Source organism: Sphaeroforma arctica (genome assembly GCF_001186125.1).
Source record: "Sphaeroforma arctica JP610 unplaced genomic scaffold supercont1.1623, whole genome shotgun sequence".
Classification (NCBI taxonomy): Eukaryota; class Ichthyosporea; order Ichthyophonida; genus Sphaeroforma; species Sphaeroforma arctica.
In genome coordinates this window covers 1470-12794 of record NW_014038935.1, presented here as the reverse complement: position 1 = coordinate 12794, position 11325 = coordinate 1470, and the positions used below count along the sequence as shown (strand labels likewise).

The 11325-nt window shown below is 44.7% G+C and overlaps 1 protein-coding gene and 2 non-coding genes across 3 annotated transcripts; all 3 read left to right on the top strand.

Annotated features, from left to right (window-relative positions):
• Nucleotides 1-1280: 1280 nt before the first annotated feature.
• On the top strand, nucleotides 1281-5220 carry SARC_11313 (hypothetical protein; the record flags this gene model as incomplete). Its single annotated transcript, XM_014294603.1, has 2 exons — nucleotides 1281-1390; nucleotides 1984-5220. Coding segments are annotated over 2 exons (3258 nt in total), but the record flags the coding sequence as incomplete, so codon positions are not given.
• Nucleotides 5221-10105: 4885 nt separating this feature from the next.
• On the top strand, nucleotides 10106-10178 carry SARC_30248. Its single transcript has one exon. It is a non-coding gene; the product is annotated as a tRNA-Ala (tRNA).
• Nucleotides 10179-10281: 103 nt separating this feature from the next.
• SARC_30247 lies at nucleotides 10282-10354 on the top strand. Its single transcript has one exon. It is a non-coding gene; the product is annotated as a tRNA-Ala (tRNA).
• The last annotated feature ends 971 nt before the right edge of the window (nucleotides 10355-11325 follow it).

The following is an 11325-nucleotide window of genomic DNA, read 5'->3' as shown; positions in this document are numbered from 1 at the left end:
ACATTACGCGTCCATGATTATTCGTGTGTATCTTCTACTGTGGCCTTATTTAGTATCTTAACATTCACAGTACATTACGTGTCCATGATTATTCGTGTGTATCTTCTACTGTGACCTTATTTAGTACTCCGCCCGTCATATCTTGATGTAATTTGGTTGATGCTGCAACGGCCGTCTATAGCCGATCATTTTGGGGCTAGTGCTCATCGCGAGCCCTGGTTAATTGTCCATTACGCAGGTCTGGAGTACCTTGCAGAGGCTATACGCCAACCGGCGCAAGCCAATGCGGAGAATGAGGTGATTACGTTACACATGAAGAACATCATAATCGGAATAGCTGCCAAACAGCAGAGCTTTGTGGTGAGTGAGGTGTCTACTGTGTGTGTGGTTGTTGTGTCTATTGTGTGTGTGCTTGTTGTATCTACTGTGTGTGTGGTTGTTGTGTCTACTGTGTGTGTGGTTATTGTGTCTACTGTGTGTGTGCTTGTTGTGTCTACTGTGTGTGTGTGGTTGTTGTGTCGACTGTGTGTGTGGTTGTTGTGTCTACTGTGTGTGTGGTTGTTGTGTCTACTGTGTGTGTGGTTGTTGCGTCTATTGTGTGTGTGCTTGTTGTATCTACTGTGTGTGTATTTGTTGTCTACTGTGTGTGTGGTTGCTGTGTCTATTGTGTGTGTGCTTGTTGTGTCTACTGTGTGTGTGCTTGTTGTGTCTACTGTGTGTGTGTGCTTGTTGTGTCGACTGTGTGTGTGCTTGTTGTGTCTACTGTGTGTGTGGTTGTTGTGTTGGTCGGGGGTTGATTGTAGGGCTACAACAACTCCACACACGAGAGTGCACCTGGCTGCTGTGAAGCTGAGAGTCAGTGGGTGGGTTGGAGGTAGCGATGGTTAGCCGTCTAGAGGGGAATTAGGACCGATGGATGCTTTGCGTCGGCCTCTCATTCGCATATATAATCAAAGTTGAGCGTATACAAAGCATATGAATATATATATATACATATATATATATGTGTGTGTGTGTGTGTGTGTGTGTGTGTGTATTTATCGATATATGCACGTTTATGTGTGCGTTGTTGTATATTTTAGTATCTACAAACACATCCCACAACCTAATCCTGGTAAGGAAGCGTAAGTTGCGATACATATTGTAAAATCTTACTCGAGTTTCTACTACGCTGTACTACCCCATCCATATCGTTCCAATACCGTAGTCACCTCAACCATAACGTTATCACATAACACACATCTATATCTGCAACCTCTGAATGGCGTTGTGTGGCACAGGATGTCGTTAAGGATATGAATTATTCGGCACAGCAAGTGGTGAGGCAAGTGGTGCCCTTCCCACTCAGCGACGGTGATGACCTGGCCGCAGAACCATCGGCATCTCTGCGGTGTGTTTTTATACTGGTGTATATACACGATATATACATGCATATGTACGTGTTGTTATGGTGTTGCTATAAATGTAGCTATGTATACATACAAACATCTAAACATGAGAGAGTGTGTGTGTGTATGTGGGTGTCTCTATGCGATGTATTTGTGTGGTTTTCTTTGTGTTTGTGCATTCATATGGTATTTTTCATACGTAGTATACAAATATATTTATATACATGAATGTGTGCGTGTGCGTGTGCGTGTTTTGGTATGATGCTGTGTACATGTATCAACAATGAGTCGAGTTTTTATTGTGGCGCAAGTGGTGTCGTCTCAACTCTTCTGTACCGAAAATGCATCCCGTACTCTAAATTCCGTTACAACTGGAGTTCTTTCTAGGCTAGCATCAACACGGTAGGCTCTGTATTCCAATTTTCCATAGAGATACGTATATCGAAATAAATGTTAATGTATATATATATATATAAGTGTGTGTGTGTGTGTGTGTGTGTGATATTTCTGGGCTTTTCGCAATTAAATACTGATTACGTGCTAGGTATTTTCTATTCACTATTTTAATCATTTTCAAATCCGATCACATCCTCAGTTCGGCTAGCTCACCCACGGCTACAGCAAATTCGCAAGACAACGCCAATACGATTCAGCAAGCGACTCAGGGTGCGGACCTGATGGATATAGGTGCAAATGAGCCCAAAATCACGCTTACGGGTGAAAATAGGACACTTGCGCGTGACACTCCGGGTGGCCCTGTGGGGTTTGTACGATATCACTCTTCATCATCGACATCATCGGCCGTGGCTGCAGGTACACACAGCGAGCTGGCTGGGCAGGTACATGAACTTAGAGACGCACAAGTACACGCACAAGTACAAGCACAGGCGTACGGGCCTGTGCAGACCTTGGAAGGATGTATTCGCGCAGACATGGGTGAGGGTGTTGGATCCCCAGAGAGTGGTGCGCCCATGGGAGGTATGGACTCAAAGGATACCTTGGACCATGCACACGCATACTCCAACCAGCAGTATGAACACGCACACAACAACCAGCAGTATGAACACGCACACAACATTCAGGAGTATGAACACGCACACAACAATCAGGAGTATGTACACGCGCACAACAACCAGGAATATGCACACGCACAAGTGGACGGGAAAGGGAGTGAGATGGATGGTGTACACGTGGGCGCTGCAGGACAAGTAAACGATGGCTCACGTGAGGGTCTAAGCTATCACGGGGAGGCTGACTCGGGGTACATACCGGCGATGAGTCATGCTCATCTGCAAGGCCCCGGCGATGGTTCTGCTGCCATGGATACGAGTGTCACTTCGCACATGGACGTGGATATTGAGAATGATAGTGAGCGTGCAGACAGTACCCGTCCCGTTGCCTCGGATACCGGTGGTGGTGGGGAAGAGAGCGTGCCGTACGAGGAAGTGGCCACGACAGCTGCCACACACACTGATCTACACACAACACCCACACTCGCGCAAGGGGTCACACACAGTGATGCAGATACAGAGGCAGATGTGTATGCACAACCGAAGTCAGATGCAAGGCCGTACGCGTCCGATGACAATACGCAGATACACCCACATACACAGCCTCACATACACACACACCTGCATGCACCCACGCAGCCGAACACGCCCGTTAGAGAGACGCTACAGACACGGGCACAGAGTGCCGAAGCATTACTACAGAGTACCGAACATGCGCGACGACTAGAATCGACGGTGAATGAGTGGAGGACACCGCAGAAGGAGCGCAAAGGGGAACGTACCTACACCCCTGCACCACCGTACACAGGCACACGTGTGCAGAGCCACCCACAGGAACACCCGCAACGAGACACACACACCCCCACACACGCACACGCGCGCACCAGTACAGTGCCGCATACAGTGACGCATACACCAGCGCGTGAGGAGGGACAGATAAGGGGTGATGCTGGAACGCACATGCATACTTCGGGGAAGGCCCTGGTAAGCACGAACGCAGATAATTACACAGACACGGACACTAGCCCATGTTCCAACATAAACACGCACGTGAATGCCAATGCGGATACAAGCACCAACGTAAGAACGACCAGGATACAGAGCGACGATGTAGCCATGAGCATGACACCTGAGAAGGGCATGCGGACGGATACTGTGCGTAGTGTCGAACAGGCAAGCACACACGTGAGTGGGAGCATTCGCAGAGCGGAGAGTTTCAGTTGGAGAGACACTTCCAGTGCTAAGAAAATGGGTGGGGACGCGGGGGTGGGCAACCGTAACCATGGCAACGGTGCCGGAGGTGATGTGGTCATGGAGACGGATACGCACACGCAGGCCGCAACTGTCACCACACGACACGCACCGTCGACAGCGACAGGACAGAGTCTCAGACTAAACTTAAGCTTGAGTCCACGTAGACTGGATGGTCTACTGGAGGATGAGGTTTCCACTAAGTCTTGTGAACAGGTGCAATCAGAACCAAAGGACAACAATGGGTTTGAGTCAAATACAAGTGTAAGTTCACCCAGTATTTTGGCTCCAGGTGCGGTGAAATTAGGACACAGAACCGAACCGGCACCAGGCCTGAGCACATGGCGGTCCACAGCCTCAGTGTACAACAATTCACCGGCAGCTACACCAAAGCCACCTAGCACCAAGACCGCTACCAGCACAGGCAAAGGCAAGGGGGTGAGTGCTACTGTACCTACACGCACACTGTCTGTGAGTCAGCTGTCTGCGCTCCCGCACACGCAGACAGCCACCCCTGAGCAACTTGACGAACCCGCGCAGCCACCCACGCCGGTAAGGACGTACACACCCACCCATGGCAAGGGCTTATCACCTTCGTGTGACCAGAATACAGGGCTTGTCCGTGAGGAGAGTGTAGTACTTGTGCGTGAGGGTAATGGTGCAGGCGCTGGCAGGGACAGTGTGGGTGCGACTACAGTTGAGGAGAAGGAGCGCGATACGCGAGCATCGCCTGCCGATCCCGAATCAAAAGCGGGGGTGGAGATTGGTAACCATGGCAACGGCGGGGAGGAGGAGGACGGCAATCGCAGTCCCCTATCGAGTAGAGAGTCACTCAGTAGTTTGAATAGAAGCGGTATATTTACAAATACCTCGGCAGTATATGCCTGTACCACTGCATATCCACAAAACACTGTACATTCACCTGCGCGCGGGGTAGAATCAACACAGTGTTTCTCCCATTTAGCGCAATGGTTCATGGCTGTAAATAAAGACACGGACAACCTCCAAGGCGACACCTGTCCAGTGCCTACCAACAAGAGCATCACCGAACATATTAGTGAAATCACCAGCACAGAGCAGATGAATATCCGTGGAAGCGCGAGGGAGTGTGTTAACCCTAATACTGATGCACTGGCAAAGGATGTGCGGATAGCGGGCCAAATACCTGCACACACCCGCGCCAGTACCGACACACCCGCGCAAAACGATACACAAACTCAGTTGCGACAGTTTTCCTCTGCGCATTACGAACGCTCATTGTCGTTGAAGGACGATGATCAAGTGAGTGTCGATGACTTGGCCGAGGCAATATCCTCTGCACACGTGACCCCTCGAAAGACGCCTGCACGCAAAGGAGTGGGAGCGACCCACACCCCCGTGCGTACGCCTATGCCAGCCCTCCATCACTCGGCGATGAAGGCCATGCCCCCTCCCGGAACGATACAAATCATAAGCGCCTCTTCCTGTGTGGATTTGGACTAAGACACGGTACAGTATTGTTTTTGACCGCTTTCGTCCCGAAGTGGAGGTGGGTGTTAGCATTCTCTAATAAAACGTTGAATATCCGTGTGGCCATCTGTAGTATCGTTGCGGCGTTTAAAATCGCTACCAGATTTTGGTAGAGAAATTTATTTATTTTTTGCGTACACAAAAAACTCGGACAGATCTCTTGTGAACACCTGAATCCATACTATGGGCAAGTGTCTTTAGTGTGAGGGGGATATTGTTTTTATTTGTTAGGTCCTTGTGATATTCTAGTCTAGAAATTGTCTAATAGTTTGTAGGGTGGGTGGGTCGTACTGCAAGATTTGATTGACTCATCGGTTGCATCTGTATGAGAGATCTCTTCGTATGTAGGACTTTTTCCCCTATTTATACGGCGCAGTGTCCTACTAGAAGTTTTTGCTGCGATGTCCCTGGCAGTCCATTTCTTGCTACTGTCAGTTTGTGGTTTTGTACATGACACTCGACATTGGGGATTCATGCACCTCGCCATTTTCTTGGTTTACTATATAGTAAGTGTGCTTAGTAACCTCACCACCTATTGGCTGTATAGTGCCATTTAGTAGAAGTAATCTCTCTAACTATTGGTGGAGCAATGGTAATTTCATTTATACCCGCGATAGTATACTGGTCCTATGTTTGTGAGTCTCAAACAAATAATTAAAGTATAAACAAGGATATACACATATAGACATACGTATTGAACTATTATTACGAGTTTAGTGCACACATACCGCACGAACTAAACCAAGTATGAGTCTTATACACGCCTAAGCTTAATAGGTACTCAGCGTCGGTTCGCGTGGAGTAGATAGCAAAAGGATGGTAGTGGAAGACCGGCTTTATACACAAAGTCCAGATGCATCAGATCTAGAAGCCGATCCTGATGACAAAGACCTACTCTATAGTTTGACAGTTTTGGATGAAGGAGAAGCGGTGGATGTAATAGCTTACTTTCGAAGATATAACTCAGCTGGTAGAGGTAGATGAAGACCACATTCAGTAAGACAGGTTGACTGCATTCTTCAGCTCTATTCAAAACATGTGGAGAGTTCCCTTGATGATACTGCAATGTTTACTACACAAACTTCAGCAACAATCATTGAGAAAGCGCTACAGGATCTCGCAAACCGTGAGATTGCTATTCCGAAAAAGACACTATTAACAGACTTCTGGTCTAGGGTGCTTGAAGATGGTTCCGTGTAACGGATCTGGTTAAAGTTCTACGTCGTCATCCGTTTCAAAGAGATTACTTCTTCAATCTAATGAATGCTATACACGTATGGAATGATCAAGATCGAGCGTATGCGAATCAACGGTGTAGGCAGCGCGGTACAACTTTAGAAAAGTTCTATTTAGTAAAAAGGGGCTTAAGTATATGCAACGGGGGGTGAGACGCTACATACCGTACATTTGTACAAGCGCGTTAAGTTAGTATTCGATACTTTTGCTGATGAGATATAAATACGTAAGAAAATACTCCGCTATTTCGAAAAAAACGCTAAGAAGGATGCGGAGGGCGTACTGTTCTTATATACGGGGAGTTACATAGGTGATATACCGGAACTGGAACTATATGAGGTATAACTTTGTGTCTACGTGAGTCAAGCGTTGTATTCCCAACATGAACTAAATATAAATATTATGTACGGACACCCTAATATGTGTAATCGACCAAATACACTTTTCTATGCACACGGCTTGCTCACGTTTGGATAGTAATGGCTTCACGCTCTGGTGGTGCGCCCACGGTACGATCGTACTGAGACAGTTTGGTTGCAATACAATGGGTCCCAGGAAAGCTGACATCTTACTCGCAGAATGGCGACATAAACATAATCACCTACAGGTATTTCGTGATGCATTAATCAATGTTTATTCTATAAGTTCTAAATATGTTAAAGTCGGTTGCATGCACTAGTGGTTCAATATGTTCACAAATTGAATAAATAAATTACACTTCAGGCTATTATTAGATAGGGAGATTGGACGTTGGCCACTTCGAACAATGGAATCATACTCACTTGGCACACTATACAAGAAAACTATATGACACCGAGCATATTACACGTGGTAAAATCTGGAATGCCGTGCCGAATTTAGGAATTCAAATGAACAATTCGGTGTGTCAAATATTTGTGTTCGCTCTGTGAAGAAAGTTGAGCTAGACAAACTAGAACAAAGTTAATTGAGGGTAAGCCTCTCACGGCTAAAATATTATGGCTAGGCAAACGAATGGGAGTACCTGTACCATACCTCAGGGTGTCTAACAGAGTGGAAAAACGTCTCTACACAAAAGGCTTACAATTGAAGTCAAGTGATGATTTTGAGGCTCTTGCGCTGAAGTGGAATACAGCTGAAAATGTAGATGGGTATATAGTTTTCCTCGGATTTCCTGAGAGTTTACAATAGTACGCAAACTGGCTCAAGGAGAATAGCAATAAAACTATGTCCATGGCTGGCGTTATAGGGCAATAAAAAGGAATTGAAAGCGACTTTGTTCAATACCAGACAAGGCAGCGTTTTGTCGCGGACCAAGTTGGCCAGAAGTGAGCACGTTAGGTCACAAGCCCGCCAGCTACTAGTATGCCCTCAAATAACAATCAAGTACCTGATGCTCCGCTGCCGCCTAATTCACACAAAAAAATATATACCAAAAGCCAGGAATGAAATCAAAACCGCAAACCAATGTAGCAGACGGTATAAAAGAAAAACGTCCATTCAAACGACCAACACTGGCAAATAAACATGTCACAATATTTCCGCCAATGCCAATAAAAAAATACAATTATAACAATTTGACCCGTTTCGAGTCCCACGTCAACACATGCAAGACCTGAACAACAGAGAAAGCGTGCGCGTGCATGCGCATATTGTAAAGATCCAGACTGTCCTGAGAAGTGGTATAGAAGGGATTGTAGCTGCCCGGGAGTACAGATAGCAAAATAGTATGCGCACATAGAAAATAAAGGACAATTTTTCGTTAGGAAAAATGAGACCTATCTTTTATTGACCAATTTTAAGGTGTTATTTTTGGTCGATTTCGTGATCATGTCTTAGTCTTCTGCACGATATAGAACGGGGTTTCCCCGCAATCACCTAAGATAAATCGCGGATTTCGAGGCTGTAAGCTGTTAGGTATTATAGTCAGGCGTTCCTGTTTTCCTGGTGGATTATGAACATGATTAACCAGTATTGTATGTAATCCATTCAAACTCGGTCTTCTTCTGGTCTACTATCACACCTTCCGCAATGATATCACTTGTGCGACCTCTTCTATTTTGTACATAAACCGGACCCGTCAAATTTGCTTCATGCACTGGTTCTTATTTGCGAAACTTAAACAAATAATCTAATAGCATCTGGATCCAGACTACATCGCCGGCCGCATATTTAACTTGAATTGCGGTCAAATCCATTGACGACCAAGTTGACCTACGAATATCTGATTTACCCTCAAGACGTATATCAAAAGTACACTCCATCATCGTGTATAGGCCCATATTTGCGGTGAGTGGTGCAGGCAATAAACCCGCTTCCTTCAACAAACGCCCCTGACATTTTAGTGCCAGCACTCGCATTCGGTTCAGTTTATTGTATGTTTTTCAGGAAATGCTGGAAATTTCTAAGGAAGCTTCGCATCTGCTGTTTGTACACGTGGTACACCGATTATGTATCCAATTTTGTGTTTGGGGTAACAATAACAAATTGGAATACTTGTACCCTAGAGTGCATTCCCGTAGATCTATACACGACCTATTCCACATCAAATTGTATGATTGAATTTATACCTGCGGCAGGTATAATTATGTCAGCTAAATGTGTGCCTAGCTTCCCTTTGTTGACTATGTATTGCAGTTACCAATCATCAGATATCTTGTCCACCGGAACCCCGTATCACTGCGGCTGCTGATACACTGATAATTCTGGGAGGGTATCTAGAATCATATGTCTATCGCTAATGTTGTGAGTGTAGTATCCCTTGACTTTACAACCCAACTTCTTGAAGCGCTCACCAATACTATTTAAGACTGGTTTTACCTCCCAGACCTCTTCGTAATATCCATAGGTTGACCCACGACTTGGCCTTGCCTATTTATGCTGGTATATAATGCGCAAAATAGCCGATTTCCCTGCACCCAGGTGCATGGCGTGCTCGCCATCGACAAATTTTGTCGTTAATATTTGCAATGTCTGCAATATTACATAAAGGCGGTATAAAATGTTCTTACCCATCGTTGTAGCCTTTGTCAGCGACGATCATCTCACCAGCGTCGAGGAATTCTAGAAGACGCATATGTGACAAGTAATATATGCTTTACCACCACGCACTGTGCCATTAACATAACACCCCTGTCCCTAATTGAAATAGCAAACTCATAGTTGTAGGCGGCGTGATATTGTTTATGACTCTTCATTGAAGGATCGAAAGGACGGGGTTCGGGAACGTAACAATCGACACCGTCCACAGTCACGAATGTATTTGAAATATCACCAGGCTGAAACAAAGGTTGTCGAATTTCCCATACGATCTAAAAAAATCGATACTAGCATTGTTTCAGACAATGTTGTACGTGTGGAATTTATGAACAAAAGTATTTTACTCTACATTAATAGCAATTTGGCGAGTACGCATTATTAATAATTGCCAAATGCGTTTTATTTTCAAAACATATACAGTTCAATCTTGATCCGTTGAACCCAAACTGTGGAACTTCCTTTATATGACATATCAATACCATCACAAATTAGTCAACAGCTACAATAATGTAAAAAGTATAACCGGTGTAATGAAGCTAAAATAAAATAAATTGTCCCTATTGAAGCCTAATTTGTTGATCTCATTGCTTAAAATTTACTGAACCCACTTCGGTGTTGGCTCATAAACTAAAATGTAAATTATACGTTGAAAATTTAGAATGTTTCAACAAAAGGTTTCGACACACCGACATCTGGGAATTAACTCAGTTGGTAGAGTGCGTGCTTTGCATGCACGAAGTCGGGAGTTCGATTCTCTCATTCTCCATATTATTTTTTATAAGAAACAATCTTAATAAATTGATCACGCTCAAAATTACACACACTGACTCAGCCCATATTATAATTACGTGGGCCAGCTTTATTATGTCGGGGAATTAACTCAGTTGGTAGAGTGCGTGCTTTGCATGCACGAAGTCGGGAGTTCGATTCTCTCATTCTCCACATTTTTTGTAGGAAACAATCTTAATTGATCACGTTCAAAAATACACAGACGTGACTCAGCCCATACTACTACTACGAGTGTGAGCCAGCCTTGTTCCACACAATGGCGCACAAGCTCCAGCTCACACCCAATGGTAGAGGTGTTCTGTATCCAACGTCGCGAATTAACGCATCTTGTGTCTTCCATCGTTGCATCACTAGCCCCGAACTTTTTGCAAAACCCTAAACACTAAAAATCAATTTTGATTGATCAACTTGTTTGTCACTTTTTTTTTTGGATATTCGTTTTTATGTTCGTAGTCAGTAGACAAAGAGCCTGATTGTAAATTCAAGGACGGCAGATTATTGGTTGAGAGAGTGATACTGGTGAACAGAGCTTGAACTTTATTATTATAATGAATCCGAGAACGACATATGAATATGCGTACGCTTCTACGCTATGGTTGTTCTTACGCTACTAGGTCTCAGGGTCTGAGTTATAACTAGTTTAAGTTCACCAATAGTCGATAAACCCCTAGCGTACTGGTACTGATCGGACTACAAATAAACTAACTCAGGCCCAGAGACGAACACCTAAGTTGAGCAAGAGATATATCGGTATTAAGTCAGCCATAAGCAAATTATACTTCCCCATATTCAATGGGGGTAATTTCACACCGGTCGGAGTATGGATTAAGAAATGGTGGAAAGCTAAGAACTTACCTCAATTTACTAAGCCCATAGGGATAATATTATTTATTTCAAAAATGGCAAGTATGTATGATACAATGTATGAACATATGGTATGGCTCTCATAGTAGCTGTAGTGGTTCAGGAAAGATTGATGGGAAGAGGTGGTCAGTAAATTCCCGTTTTCAAGTGAGTCGACAATGGAAGATATGTGCTGAGTCAATTCGGGCCGGTGTTGACAAAACACTGTTACTATCGAATGTTCCATATATTCACTTGCTGAGCAACTAAGTAGAGTACCC